The sequence below is a fragment of the Pipistrellus kuhlii genome, unplaced genomic scaffold (genome assembly GCF_014108245.1).
Source record: "Pipistrellus kuhlii isolate mPipKuh1 unplaced genomic scaffold, mPipKuh1.p scaffold_m20_p_4, whole genome shotgun sequence".
Lineage (NCBI taxonomy): Eukaryota > Metazoa > Chordata > Mammalia > Chiroptera > Vespertilionidae > Pipistrellus > Pipistrellus kuhlii.
Window position 1 is genome coordinate 14,096,844 of NW_023425540.1, and position 16,153 is coordinate 14,112,996.

At 40.2% G+C, this 16,153-nt stretch overlaps 1 protein-coding gene across 2 annotated transcripts in view; it reads left to right on the top strand.

Annotated features, from left to right (window-relative positions):
- Positions 1-16,153, top strand: part of FBXL7 (F-box and leucine rich repeat protein 7) — a 282,611-nt gene that overhangs the window by 261,416 nt on the left and 5,042 nt on the right. For both annotated transcript variants that reach the window (XM_045571112.1, XM_036409441.2), the window contains exon 3: positions 12,309-12,920. In XM_045571112.1, coding sequence (XP_045427068.1) covers positions 12,309-12,920 — 612 coding nt within the window. The remainder of the gene's footprint in view (positions 1-12,308; positions 12,921-16,153) is intronic.

Genomic DNA, 16,153 nt, shown 5'->3' on the forward strand with positions numbered 1-16,153 from the left:
CAAGGCCTAAGTAATTCTCTCACCTCTAGGAGCATTTTTAATCATACCCAGCACAAGGCACCAACTACTCAGCCATGAGATTGTAGATGATGAGATTTGCACTCTGAATGACTTTTAAGGCATGGATGTGATTTCCATGCCTTGTACAGGGTTTACTTTTTCGGGTTAATAACACTCATTTTATAATTCAAGTGCACAGAAAGTTTAACTGCAAGCTTCAATAAATGTTAACTGTCCTTGTGCTGACCATCATGGGGATGTGATTATAAGATGACCAGAAAACTTCATTTAATTAGGACCCAAAGGCACTCCACTCCAAAGACCCTGCTTTCTCTATTGGTGTCCAAATGGAAAAGGTCCCATGCAGCTGCCTCCCATCCTGTCCCTTCCAGCCTCTCTCTGTGCCTGTGGGGTGCATGGTGACAGTTTTATATTGGTTTTCTTGCTTCCACATGTGCTTTTTTCTCCCCTTAGAGCATATGTTTAATATTTAGGACAGGACAGGATGTTTAAAGTTATGAAGTTATCAGTTTGTTTTCCTTAGAAGGCACAGATGCCCTAACATGCAAAGTCCCAGAGCTCTTAATGTCCTCATAGCAGAAAGTGCCCACCATTGCATCTATGTTTACACAATTATTATTACCTAAATGGCCTAATGTTTTGATCCAGCACATTTTCACCATTTGCTGCCATTATGTTGACAGAAGACAACTGAATAATATACAAAGAAAAAAATCAATGCTTTGATTAAAAGAAAAATGTGTCCAGATGACTTGAGGAAGTTTCTCCAATGAGTTTTCCACATATACTACTTTCATCTGTCCGGATGATCCCAAACTATGCCGTAATTGGTGATATGGGTATTCAGTGCCTCAGTTTGAGTGGAGTGCTTACTCTTAATGTTTTTATCATCTTTGCTAATCTTTGATCTTACTAATTTATTAAGAGTATTTTAAAACCAAATGAGCAAATATAACTACAAAATTTTTAAGGAAAACTCAAGACACCAGCCAGGGATATCATGTCAGAGTGTTCATATTTGCTGATAAAATAGAGTATTTTAAGTTCAGAATTAAATTTATGAAGGTAGACAAAGTGGTCCATCTATGCGAGCAGGGTGGTGATCGTAATATGGTTTGGAGGAAACAAAGGGAAGAATAAAGAGGGCAGAATGGAGGGGATGAGGTTGCCTCCCAATCTACTCATGAGTCCCTACCCTCACCCTGATCCATGTCACAAGATCAAGAGATAGCTTCCTAGAACTATAATTTACTGAATAGGAAAGTATACAGAATACAGTAGTTCCTCCTTATCCACAGTTTCTATTTCCGTGGTTTCAGTTACCCACAGTCAACCATGGTCCAAAAATATTAAATGGAAATTTTCAAAAATAAACAATCTGTTTCAAATTGCATTCCACTCTGAGTAGCATGATTGAATCTCATGCAGTCCTGCTCCATCCCACCTGGGATGTGAATCCTCCCGTTGTCCATATGTTCCCACACATTAGTCATTTAGTAACCATCTCAGTTATCAGATTGGTTATCAAAAAGACAGTGAGCCACATTCACATAATTTTTATTACAGTATATTGTTATAGTTGTTTTCTTTTATTAGTAGTTATTGTTGTTCATCTCTTACTGTGCCTAATTTATAAATTAAATCTCATCATAGGTACGTATAGGAAAAAACATAGCATAGTTAAGGTTTGGTATCCCCTGGAAGTCTTAGAGCATGTCTCCTGGGATAAAAATGATGAGCCAGCCTGGCTGGTGTGTCTCAGTGATTGAGCTCTGACCTATGAATCAGGAGATCATTGTTGGATTCTCTGTCAAGGCATATCCCTAGGTTGTGGGCTCAATCTCCAATGTGGGGTGTGCAGAAAGCAGCTGATCAATGACCCTCTCTCATCATTGATGTTCCTACCTTTCTCTTTCCCTTCCTCTCTGAAATCAATATAAATATTTTTAAGAAAAAATAAATGATGAACCAAAATCTACCATTCTGCTTGCTTTATAAGTTTCAAATTTGGTTAAAGGGGAACTAAAAGCACAAGTTGAACAGAAAATAACCCTGGATAGAATCATCTCCAATGTTTCAAATATATACTTCCTCCCCTACCAATTCCCAACCTCCACTCCAAGCATTTTTTTAATGATCTTGAGACTAAGTGGGAGCTTTAAATACTAGTATGGATTAATTCCACAAGTTATCAAGAGGAGCTAAGTTTTAGATTTATTTTTTTAATCTTGGTCCAAATACTGTTAAGAGATATATTAAATATATATCTATATATATCTATATATCTATATATCTATATCTATATATATATATCTATATATATATATGCCTTTCTAAAGAGAAATATGACCCAGAAATTATAGATTGGTTGAAAGATGGGTGACCTGGAAAGTTAATGAAAGGTCCTCATTCTACAGAGAAATCACTATGCAGTTGGTGTGGAAGGTTTTCCCAGAAGTATTTCAATTTTTGAATTCTACTCTGCAACTAAATTGCCAAACGGTTATTAATTTCCCTTTAAAATAAGGGCTTCCTAAAAAAGATTGCAATTTAAGTTTTGAACAATTACGTAGTCTAGAATGGGGACCATGTGAGCCAGCCATGTAAAGACCCATCCCCCAAGAACCAGGAGTCCATCTAAAAGACAGTTTTTGTGCTTCTGAATAGTGGTTTTTTTTTTTCACTGCAAATGCTCTACCCTGTAGGATGGCCCTGGGATCTCTCAGGAGAGATTATGAACTTGGACTGTAATAGGCTCAGGGGACTCCACATGCAAAATGTGTGCCAGGTCAGTGACAGGTACTCATCCACCCACCAGGATACAGAGCCCCCTAGCAGGTAAATTAAGCAAAAAAAAATTGTTTTAATCCTCACTCGAGGCTATTTTTCCATTGATTTTTAGAGAAAGTGGAAAAGAGAGGCAAAGACAAAGAAATATTGATGTGAGAAAAACACATTGATTGGTTGCCTCCTGCACATGCTCAGCCAGGGCCTGGGGTCAGGAAGGAAGCCTGCAACCAAGGCGCTTGCCCTTGACCAGAATCGAACCCATGACCCTTCGGTTCACAGGCTGATGCTCTATCCACTGAGCCAAACAAGCTAAGGCAATAAAGCAATTTTAATGTACTAAGTTCCTTTAGTTGTTATTTTTTCTATTTGACAATACAGTCTAGAGAGAATGAGATGTTTTCCTGAGATCATTTGGCCATTGGTTTTCCCAAGCATTTAAAAATGACAATAGGGATACTGCATGTATGAATCAATATTTATATAGAACTTAGGACAGTATCTTATACATAATAAATCCTTTATACATATTTTTACATTAAAAGAAATTATTGTAAATAATTTAAACAATGGTGAATTACATTTTCAACTGGCTAAGGAAATGCAAGGATTTGCTCTGCTTTAAGAACATTCTGATGAATTATTGATATTTTACATGTTTATATGTTTAGTGCAATTTCTCTTCTTTCTCACCAGAAAGTTGAATTTGTGAAATAGACTGCTGCTCCCTGTGGGACCTGCTTTTGCTGTGAACTGAAAATTTATAAGTTTCTCTTTACCAATTCAATAATCTACTAGGAGTCAAGCTTTGAAAGATGCAAACGTTGGAATTTTGTAACTGTTCATGGGGAAATAAGGCAAAAGCATTATCTGACAATTGAAAATAGAAAGTAATTAAGGCTGCCATATAAAGTGCAACTTGAAGGTTGAAAATATAGATTGCTGGTCTTTCCATGAAAATCTGTGTGTTTCTGCTCTTTTCAAGACAAGAGCTGGCTCACTGCCCCAGCTTTGCAAAGTGACTCTGGAGGACAATGAATAGATATGACTGCCTCTCCCACACTCACTGTGCAAGAAAAGCAGGTTTTGATCACTACAAGTGATGTGTGGATCAGTTGCGGGGAGGGTGTTGACAGGGCGGGAAGAGTTCCTGTTCCATCTTTGGTGATTAAACTTTAACAGAATAAGTCTTAAAATTCAAGGCAATGTACAAGAGTTATTCTTTTTTATTTATTGTGTATTTTATGGTTTTTTGTTTTGGGGTTTGGGGGGGGGTATTTTATTTTCATTGTTGGAACTATTACAGATGTCCCTGTCCTCCTGCCTTTACCCATTTATGTTTTAATATGATTAAGAGCGAGCAATGATGTGAGTAATCTACAATAGCAACTATCATGAAAACAAAAGCACCGAGAATCTGGCTCTTGGGCGCTTCCGATGATGGGTGCTACAAGAGATTGTTTTTGTGTGTGCAGGTGTCTTTTTAAATAACTTCTGAGAAAATTAATCTTATTAAGTTAAGTGTATGTACAGCCTTCAGCCTAAATTCAGTGGAGGGGAAAAGAAAAAAAGACCTAAAAATAAAATGTTGATGAAGCACAGAGATGTTCCAATTTCTTCAATCTGAAACATCTGTCTCTTCCAAGTAGTTCCTATAAAATATTTCCAACCAGAACCAAAAAGAGACTGAAAGCGATTTGGTCCAAGCAATGGGCATACCCTTTGGTGCAGTAGTTGAAAGCTTTCTGGGTGGCTGAATCCAGGTGAAGCTCTGGACTGACTCAGACATGAATGAGAGAGCACCTGGCCTAAGGTGCTCACAGTCTAATGGGTGGAGAGACACTGTGTGCAAAAAGCTATGGTGCAGACATGTTTGAATTCAAGGGAAACAATACAGCCTGGGTGCATCTGGCAAGGCTTGACTGAGAAGCCCATGTCCTACCTGGGACTTGAGAAATAACTGAGAATCCACCAGTTAGTCTGGAGGAATACACTGTCTGGGCCTGGAGAATAACATGAGCAGAGGGCTCAGATTTGTAAATTTGGGGGGTTAGGCCAGAAGCTATCAGAGAAGTGTTAGGATGAAGCCCTTGGGGAACCCCAGTGGATAAGAGGTTTGAGCAAACAACACCTGAGAAGGAGAAAAGAAAAACAGAAGAGAGAATGGTGGTAAAAGAGCCACGGGAGACATTTCAAGAAGAGAGCAGCCCATATTGTCATAGAAAAACATATTTATTAAGTAAATTATGAGAAAGGGCTTTCACAATGACAATATTCTTATACCAATAAATGCAAAGGCTATATTTTGCTCACCCAGTGTTAGTATGTTATGCGCTAACTCTGGATCTTTATTATTATTCCACCCTCTTCTTCTCCCCAACCCCTCATGCTGACATGAAAAACATTGCAAAGGTTTCTGGAGATAACAGTAAAGAATTTATAAAGATGGCACTATGCCAGGGAACCCAGAATAACATCCCCCTAAAAACATAGCCCGAGATCAGGAGGGTGCAGAATGTCTTCCCTACGAAGTCCTCAGTAGAAGTTGTATCATCTTTCTTAGATGCCTCTGCCAACGTCACTTTTTCCATGGAGTCCACCTAACTACACTGCGAAGTGGGTGGAATTATGTCCACTTTACAAAAGGGGAACCTGTGGCTCATGGATTTCATTGACCTGCCTCAGAGAATGCCAGTGGCACATAGTAGAGCAGAAGAGAAAGGAATTCAACTTCATCTCTTCCATGTTCTTTCCACCTGAACAGCATTTCCTGAACTTCAGACACTTACAAATGCTATTATAATTGTTGTATCTACTCATCCCCTACACTATTATTCACTCAATATTTTTAAAAGTAAACATCAACTTAATGTTTACTTTGAAAAACCAAATATTCTAACATCACCTTACTTGGAAAACCAGTATCATTTACCATAAATAGAGGATGATTGTTAAAATAAAAACAAATTCCAATGAAAAATAAAAACCCAAAGTAGTAAGAATGTTATCAAATGCTAGCTATATGCTGCTATCTGTCAATGACCTTGAACCTGAGGCCTGGTTTTATTTTATTTTTTTAAAGGAAGAAATAAATGTTGAAAAGGATTCTAAAAGTATGCTCTAGCTGAAACCGGTTTGGCTCAGTGGTAGAGCGTCGGTCTGCGGACTGAAGGGTCTCAGGTTCGATTCCAGTCAAGATCATGTACATTGGTTGAGGGCACATCCCCAGTAGGGGATGTGCAAGAGGCAGCTGGTCAGTGTTTCTCTCTCATCGACGTTTCTAGCTCTCTCTCTCCCTCTCTGTAAAAAATCAATAAATTTTTTTTTAAATAAAAATAAAAGTATGCTCTACCCCTGCCTTTTGAGAAGGTTAGCATCTAACAGCATGGTATTCTCTCTCAGATATTAAACATCCTGCTTTTCATTGGAAAAATAAATTGGATACAATCATATCCCTTTGGCATGTTACATTAAAAAAAGGAGAGTACCAAGAAGTTATCCTTTCAAGGCTGAGGAAAGCCATAATGAGGCTGATGAATTATAATAATCCAGGCTCATAGTTTCTGAGGCCACCTGATATTTTGTCAAGCATAAATTTCCTAAAAGATTATTTCTAGATATTTATGTTGCAGAGTCGAAAGATGCCATTCTGTATATTTCATTGGTTATATTTATGACTTCTAGAACAATGTGGCTTAATAGTTTCCTTAGCAATAACTAATTTCCTTCTATAGGAGCTAAAGGGTAAAATGGAATCCCTGCTCTCAGTTCAGTTCAGAGTCAGAAACTGGATAACATGGTGGCCAGGCATAGAGACGGAGCCAGGCATTGGACTGGACGATATACTCTGATATTAGAGAAGCCTCTTCCTCCTCCTCAAGATATCAGGGATCAATCACCATAGCTCCACCCTCATGGGACTAGTCCAGGTGACTGACAAAGCAGATGTTTTGTTCTTGGACAAAGTCTTAGTCATAATTTGATCCTGGGGTGATGTTACCAACAAGATCCCTGGAATCTTTTTTGAATATATTTTATTAATTTTTTTACAGAGAGGAAGGGAGAGAGATAGTTAGAAATATTGATGAGAGAAAAAATCAATCAGCTGCCTCCTGCCTACCCCCTATGGGGAATGTATTCAGCAACCAAGGTACATGCCCTTGAATGGAATCGAACCTGAGACCTTTCAGTCCACAGGCTGACACTCTATCCACTGAGCCAAACCAGTTTTGGCAAGAATCCTGGAAACTTGAAGGTAAATCCTCCGGGGAAAATGCAAGATAATCTGGTCTATATACTCTAGATTTCCACTTTATAGCAACGAATTCCTGAAATAAGCCCTAGGTGTGTATGTAAAGTGGACCACATTAAGAAAAAATATTTTGAAATAAAACAAGAAGAAAAAAGATCCTTCAGGTGGTATTTTTCTTGACTCGCTGAGTTTTATAGATGTATTTTTTTAAAGCTTGAGTTTAAGCTAAGAAAAGAAACCTTGCTTTTTATGGCAAGAGCTCTTGAATAGAAAGACCACTTATAATGGAAAGCATCTTGCACCAAAGTTTTGGTAATCAGAGGGGGAACAGGCAGAGTAGCTTTGTAAATTTTGACTTTGAAAGGCCAGTGTAATGTAAATATGACTTCCTAGAGTGTAAACAGCAGCGGTTTGAAAATAAAAACTTGTACAAAACAGGCAGCTATCTAGTTAGAAGAAAATGTGTCTAATAAGCATGTGTGTATGAGATGCCTTGAATATTTTTTACTATACTGTAATTACTAAAGATGTAAAATTTCCAGGACTCTGAACCCATGAGAAAAAGAGTTTATAGGATTTTTTTCCTCCCAGAAAAAGACGGCTATGCTTTTTGGTATTCTTTACATATTTAAAGTAACTTAAGGACACAAACCATAGTGCTCTCATGTAAATTACATACTTGAAAATGTTTTCAATTATTAATGGATCCACAAGCTCTTAAAATTTAAAGAGTCAACAATCTCTTAGACCTATGGTCAGCAAACTGTGGCTCGTGAGCCACATGCGGCTCTTTGGCCCCTTAAGTGTGCCTCTTCCACAAAATACCATAGCCTGGGTGAGTCTATTTTGAAGAAGTGGCATTAGGAGAAGTTAAGTTCAAAAAATTTGGCTCTGATGACTAAAGAGTTTGCCGACCACTGTCTTAGACAAGGGTTAAAAATATCAATATAAAAAGTATAATTATATTTATTTGATTTAGGATCTCTGTTGTGTTATAGATTATATTCTTTTTGAGAAAATCCAAAATCTCAACAAAAATATTATTTAATTACAAAGCTTGTCACTCACTACCGGGAGCTTCTGTATCCATTGTCTTCAGCTGACACTTACGAAAACTGACTTGTTTTCCAGACATGTACAAACTTTTCTATCTTTTACCATCCTGGATTTTGTGTGAGTTGGGTGCATTCACAATATGGAGTCATTTTTCTCTCTCCCTAAAGGATTGGAGAGGTCAAAGTCTAGGTTGAGGATGTCTTTTAAGGGGACTGTGATGGGTGCAGAAAGGAGGTGGGCTTGAAACATGCTTTATAATCCAGTCAAGTGCAAAAACTCCTCCCTTCCTAGACCCCTACTGGGCACTCAGGCTGCGGTAACAATGTGTGTTAAATGGTCCAGTGAAGGAAGGAATCATTACTTTCTTTTCTGCCTATTAATCTGTATTCTCAGAATCTGCAACAGCTCAGGGATTTTTAACACAGTCTCTATCCCTGTGTATTCCTTGCAGTCCATCTGTATATTTTTCTACAAATATCAGAGCTATTTGGTTGGGTGTTTTTTCATTGTAGTTCTATTTCAATCTTTTGAATATGTCCACCTTCTCAATTAAGAGACACAGTTAGACACAAAATTCATGTCCTATTGAAAAAGTGCATGATCGTTTCGTCTTTAAATTTTTCCATTCTGTTTTCATGATACTTGCTTGTTTATCTCTATCTTTCTTTAAGTCTTACACATTCATAACTGGCAACTACTTTTCTAATCCTTATATTTGTAATTAATCAGACCTGGGTATTTTTTTTTGCAAAATTTTCCTCTAATAGCTTTGTCTATCTTTCTGTCCATTCTTCCATGTGCTCATCCATCCTATCACAAAATAATCTGTAGAGCCTACCTTTAAAAGATTACATTATTGCCCTAACTGGTCTTGCTCAATGGATAGAGCATCAGCCTGTGGACTGAAAGGTCCCAGGTTCAATTCCAGTCAGGGGCATGTACCTTGGTTGCGGGCTCATCTCCAGTAGGAGGTGTGCAAGAGGCAACTGATTGATATTTCTCTCTCATTGATGTTTCTAACTCTCTATCCTGCTCCCTTCATCTCTGTAAAAAAAATAATCAATAAAATATATATTTTTAAAAATATTACATTATCAATTCATGTACTTATTCTTTAAAAAAAAAATGTTTGCTCAGAGAATGTCTACAGGGAAAACAGTGGTCTTGGTAGATAAAAAAATTGCCTTTTGGAAATATTTTATAAGTTATGAAGATCTATTCCTCTCCTGAGAGTTTGGGTATTCCTTTTGCTGACATTCCAAGGGGCATCTTACCTTCACATATATGATTGAGAGCCTTTTGTGTATACCTCCTTGCAGTGTTTCCTGCCAAGGATGCTTTGTGGGTGATATCTGCTCCTGTGATGATGTGGATGCCACTGAAGCACAGGCAAGGAAGGCTGTTCAACAGACCACCATGTGCCATTTCATTATGAGCATCAAGTCCAGTTACCAAGAGGACTTCTGAGATTTTTAGGATACTTGATGCAGCCATCAATGAATTTAATGCTTGATAGAAACTTTTGGAAATATATATTTCACTTAGCACATATTGCAAGTTCTGTTATTTTTCCTGCTCAAAATAATGTCTGGCAGTATGGAGACCTTCCAAATACTATCCTTCATTCACCATTTGCCTAGGGGAGAAGGTATAGAAAGATATAATATAATGGCTAAGTTTTATATAAATGTATACAATGTGTTAAAATTAGCAATAACATCCTCTCAGAGTTATTGCCAAATTGTGTTTTAACCCAAAACATAACACCTTAGTGATACAGGCAGATTTTGCCCTGAAGACATCAGATAGGTAGGAATGGGTATTCAGATATGAAAATAAGTTCGTACCTACAAAATGTTCCAAATTCATATTCTGAATCCTTATTCTTTCTCTCTGCTTCATTTATATTACAATGTCATAATATTTTCGGGAAGTTGAGGTATCCCTTTCCCCACTGAGTGCTGGGGTTGATGTCCTAACAATAGCTTGAGGAAAAAAATTCTTATTTCTTTTCTTGTGAATGGTTTAAAATACACCTGGGATATAAAAGTACATTGCCAAGCTAGAAATTGTAATATTTTTAAACATATAAGTATTTTCATTTAAATCAAGACATTTATGTGCACCTACTATGCACCATAAACCATATCAGATACCACCAGGCACACATAATAAAATGATTTAATTATGGTTTTAAAGGAGTTTTTAATGGAATAGAAGGCAGTAATGCTGTGCAACAACTCAAAATGTTAGCTCACACATCTGTGACTTCATCTGGGCATTGGTTGCTCCCAGCAGGGCTTGGTTGAGCTTGACTCTCAGCAGCAGGTTGGAGCCAGTTCTGTCTGCTCCATTGGCTTCTCCTCATCCTAAGATCAGTGGACTAGCCAGACATGCCCAACCACACCAATGGCTTTGGGCACATCACTTTCCCTGCAATTCACTGGCCAAAGCAAGTCATGTAGCCAAGCCCAGCATCACTAAACTAGCGAGAGTATAAAATCTCATGACAAGGGATGTGGGATATATGAGGGATGCAAAATTGAGAAAAATAATACAATCCAAGCATACTAGGGAAAGATACATTCACATATACCTAAATAATGAGGACTCAAAGGGAAAGGAATTGATTATGTCCCAAAGACACCAAGAAAGTGTTCTTAAAGGGGAAGGCATTTGTGTTCAGTCTCAAAGGGTGTTTGTATTTCAAGGGGTAGGCAGCGAGGTAGAGAAGACAATAATTCAAAGATGCTCTTTGAGCAAAGTTGTGGATATGTGAAGGGCATTTTCAATGTTAAGGTTATAAAGCAGTAATCTAAAAGAAGAAATTTATTACAGTACAAAAAATATAAGCATATGAAAACTACAAATAGATACTCAGTGGAGATGTGGGTGTCAGAATTCTATGTGTTGTATGTTATTACTGGGAGTTATTTGGAAAAAAAAAAATGAGTGTTTGAAAAGTCCCAAGATATGATATGTGGAAAGGTACACAATGATAGAGTTTTTAAGTCTTTAGAGCTATAATTGGAGCTGGAAATGACTTTGAATTCATCTAGCCCAACTCACTATTTCAGATGAAGAAATTTCTATTTTGGAGAAAAAAAAAACTACTCTCTTTCTCTCGCTCTATCTTTCAGTCTTTTAAAGGTAGGCTCTATGTATGTGTGTGTGTGTGTGTGTGCGCGCGCGCGTGCGTGCAAAAAAAACATGTAAAATATATAAACATACTAATTAGAGAAAATAAATGTCTTCCTAGATGAATATATCCATTATATTGCAAAACGTATAATATAGATACATTTGTAGAGAATAAATTCTTTCTCATGCATATATACTGTGCTAGGGATATGAAGTGAGCAGACTCCTTATAGTAGTATTCTGAAGAACATAACTCCTCATAAACTTAACACCACTGTGTCCTCCTCATCATGTGATCGGTTTGGTTCCAAGGACCAAATTTAACTCACATTATTTAAATGCAAAGGGAAGGGGTTATTAATATGGCCATGTGTACTCAAGGCTTAGAAGTACCAACCTGAAATCTAACATAGAAAAGGGGTGCTCCTCAGACCTGAGTCCCCTCGTTTGGGGTTCAGTTATCAAAAGATGGAGGGGGGAGGGGGCAGGGGCTAGGGGGCAGGTGAGGGCAAAGATAGCAAACTTTTTCTACACCCACTGAAACTTCCGTTCTGAAACTCATGCTCCTCGTTTGTAAATGAAGCATATTTTCTGCAAAACCGAAATATAATTAGGAAACTAAATCAGTTTGTGTTCATGATATATGAAGTGGCCCTCTAGCATAGAAATAATGAAACTTTGAAGTTGTGCCCTTTAGATACTCACCATTAATTGTAGATCAGAGGTCAGCGAACTATGGCCCTCAGGCCAAACCCAGCTGGTTTGTTCTTAAAAAACAAAGTTTATTGCCGCTACCACGCCTATCCCTTTACATACTGTTTATAGCAGCTTTTTGCACAACACTGAGGTTGAGTAATTGTCACCAAGACTGGGCCCATATGGCCTGCAGTGCCTCCAATATTTCAGATCTGGCCCCTTAGGGAAACGTTTGCCCATCCCTGGTGCAGAAGATGAGCTCCTCTGGATGGGTATCCATGGAATGGAGGGTCACCCCACATTTGCCTCCTTCTGCCAGGCCATCACTAACCCTTTGCTCTCTCTCCTTTGCCAGACTCCGACCTGAGCATGCGCACCCTGAGCACGCCCAGCCCAGCCCTGATATGTCCACCGAACCTGCCGGGATTCCAGAATGGAAGGGGCTCCTCCACCTCCTCGTCCTCCATCACGGGGGAGACGGTGGCCATGGTCCACTCGCCGCCCCCGACCCGCCTCACCCACCCGCTCATCCGGCTGGCCTCCAGGCCGCAGAAGGAGCAGGCCAGCATCGAGCGGCTCCCGGACCACTGCATGGTGCACGTCTTCTCCTTCCTGCCCACCAACCAGCTGTGCCGCTGCGCCCGCGTGTGCCGCCGCTGGTACAACCTGGCCTGGGACCCGCGGCTCTGGAGGACTATCCGCCTGACGGGCGAGACCATCAACGTGGACCGCGCCCTCAAGGTGCTGACCCGCAGGCTGTGCCAGGACACGCCCAACGTGTGTCTCATGCTGGAGACCGTGACGGTCAGCGGCTGCCGGCGGCTCACCGACAGGGGCCTCTACACCATCGCCCAGTGCTGCCCCGAGCTCCGGCGCCTGGAGGTCTCAGGCTGTTACAACATCTCCAACGAGGCCGTGTTTGACGTGGTGTCCCTCTGCCCCAACCTGGAGCACCTGGACGTGTCAGGTAAAGGGCGGCCGACCTCCCACCAAAGAGGCCTTCCCAAGGCACCATCCGAAAAGCAGTGTGCCACGTTTGCCACCTTGGGAGGGGCCATTTCTTGATGACCATTAAAGATGGAGAGTAGCCTAAACCGGTTTGGCTCAGTGGATAGAGCGTCGGTCTGCGGACTGAAGGGTCCCAGGTTCGATTCCGGTCAAGGGCATGGACCTTGGTTGCGGGCATATCTCCAGTGGGGGGTGTGCAAGAGGCAGCTGATCGATGACTCTCTCATCGATGTTTCTAACTCTCTATCTCTCTCCCTTCCTCTCTGTACAAAATCAATAAAATATATATTTAAAAAAAAAAAAAAAAAAAAAAAAAAAAAAAGATGGAGAGTAGCCTAAACCGGTTTGGCTCAGTGGATAGAGCATAGGCCTGTGGACTGAAAGGTCCTGGGTCCAGTCCGGTCAGGGGCATGTAACTTGGTTGCAGGCACATCCCCAGTAGGGGGTGTGCAAGAGGCAGCTGATGGATGTTTCTCTCTCATGGATGTTTCTGACTCTCCCTCTCTTTTCCTCTCTGTAAAAAATCAATAAAATATATTTTTTTTTATTTTTTTTTTAAAAAAGATGGAGAGTAGGTGGGAAGGAGCTAACTTCCAGAGAAGCTATCTCTGTGTAACAATGATGCTGGAGGCCAGGGATATCTCTTCCATCAATAATGTCCGCTTCTTAGGAGAACTAGGGGCATCTTTGGTCTGGCTCTCCCAAGTTAGCATGACTTTTCAATGTCTGTTCTCCCCATCACTCCCAGTTATTTCAGAGCAACCGTAGGTCATGGGAACCAAGTATCCAACCACAGGGCCAGGTCCTTATGTCCCTGGGTTACTGTTCTGTAGAGCCTGAGAGCTGTGCTGTGGGCCGTGCTCATGATTGCCATTTTGCAGACATTGGAGAAAACCCATCCTGGCCAAGTGTCTTCTTATAGTTCACCCCAATTCTCCTCACCTGTGGGCTGATTTTGTATCTTTCTTAAGCAAAACCCTCAAGTTACATAGTGCAAACGTAAGGCCTATTGAGTTGGGGCCTTTAGTTCTTTTAAAACCTGAGGGAAATCCCAGCATGGCCGCTCTGCTCAAAAACCTCTTTCAGGCAAGAAGAATCAAAACCCAGACTCACCCTTTGGCGCCAGATGTGCATCTGGCCAGACTAACAGCTTCTCTTTATCTCATCTGTTGCCCAGTGAAAAGATGAACATTCGAGAAGCTAAAGTGTGTAAGATGCATCAGGGAGTTAAAGAAACGAACAGCAGGAGCCACAACCTCGGGGATAGTTGGGGAGGGGTCAAGAAGTAAAAACCACTGGGACCAGCAAATAAACAGAATTTGGGATTTACAAGCATCTGAGGTAAATGATACCCTGAAGAAAGAAAAAAAAATAGCAAAAAACACCCTGAGGTAAAAGCCAGTTCTCTTCGTTTGCTCTCTCTTTCAAAAGCCGACATCTGAAAATATTTCAGATGACAGTCAATTACTTTTTGCAGATTCTTTCCCTTGCTGGCAAGCGACTGTTTGCTCCCCGCTTCAGCTGGCGTCAGTACAAAACCATAGTAACCGTATGTTCAGTCCTGAGCAGCCATCAGCATAATGAAGCAGGAAACCGAGAGGTTTTCTTACATTTTTTTTCCTCCAAGGAATTCTGGAAAGAGAAAGCATTGTGATGTGGTGGAAACTAATTTCAAAACCTTGTGATTTGGGACAATTCACAGCTTCCTCTAGATGCCTTTCATCTTCAGTTAAAAAAAAAAAAAGACAAGGGATTGGATTCTAACATTCTAAGATTCTGGGCATTGTGGACCTCTTTTATAAACACCTCATTTTCTTTTCCTTCCTCCAATTAGAAAATGATTTCTTTTTGGAGCCCCCGTCTTCATTGAAAAGACTCCCCATACAGCTCTGATACAGGCTGCAAGCAATTGTGCCCTCTCTTTTGGAGTCCTATTGAAATTCAATGCAAAAACTACTCTGGCTAGTTAAGAATGGAAATACCTGGGCTTCCAGCCTGAGTGAGTAGGTCCTGCTTAGCCTCTTTCACTAACTGGTATGTAAGTCTTAATGCCCTTCCTCTATCCAGTGTTTCCCAAACTTTTGACATATGTGTACCCCTTCTATAATTTTTGTAACACTGAGTACCCCTCGTACTCATGAGATCGTAGAATTAGGTGCAGCTAAGCACGGTGCAGTGCATATTCCCACCAAACTCCAGTGCAACGTGTACCCCCACCAAACTCTTCCCGCATCCCTGGGGTACACGTACCACACTTTGGGAAACACTGCTAGTAATCTGACTTTTTGGAAGTCCATATGTATTTGTATAGGGCCCCATATGTCTCCCAAAGCCCTCCTGTAATATGTGTACATCAAGCATGTCAAACTCAAAGGCTAACATGGGTCAAATAAACAAGGTTTAAGTTTATGTGGGCTGCAAAAAAAAAAAAAAAAAGCTTCAATATTCATAGAAACATGGGTGTATTTCAAAAAGTATAGTATATAAAAAACAAAAAGAATAAGAATAATGATAGCATTAATGTTTTCTTCCTGACACTTGGCTTCTCTTCGACTGCTCCTATCTTTCCTACTTCAGGGGAAATCTTGTTCGCAGTGATTACTTTCCAAACTGACCCATGGTGAATGTCGATGATTCTGGATCTGGCAGGAGACTTATTTCCTTTCATAATTGTAAATAACTGCTCACACCATTGTATTGGCTGGGCCGCATATGGCCTGCGGGGCACGAGTTTGACATGCTTGGTATACATAGAGCCCATAATGAGGGGAATTTGTAACTTGCCAAAATACAGAATTTCAGATATTGGCTAGGGTCGGGGAGGGGGGAGGGGGAAGAGAGGGGTTTTTCAGGTAGATGGACTTGAAAGATTTAACAAGCCATAGGATGAATTTGTTATCACAGAGGTGCCCTCCATTTCTGAGAGAATCTGGAAATTGCCTTATTGATACCGGGAACAGCCAGAGGGCTGCCAGAGGTGATCTCATCTATGTTTTGTTCTCCTTGGTTCTTACAGCTGGCCTCTGACAGTGGCCACCTTCTCAAAGGCAATAAGCTTGACTGTGGAAGACTCATTGCTGACCTAGATCTTAATTCCCCCTGGCCACATGAGAGACTTCCTCTCCCATCCCAGCAATACAGAAAATGCCCATCCTGAAAGTTATCTTTCCGAGGCTTGAAAATAACTATAAC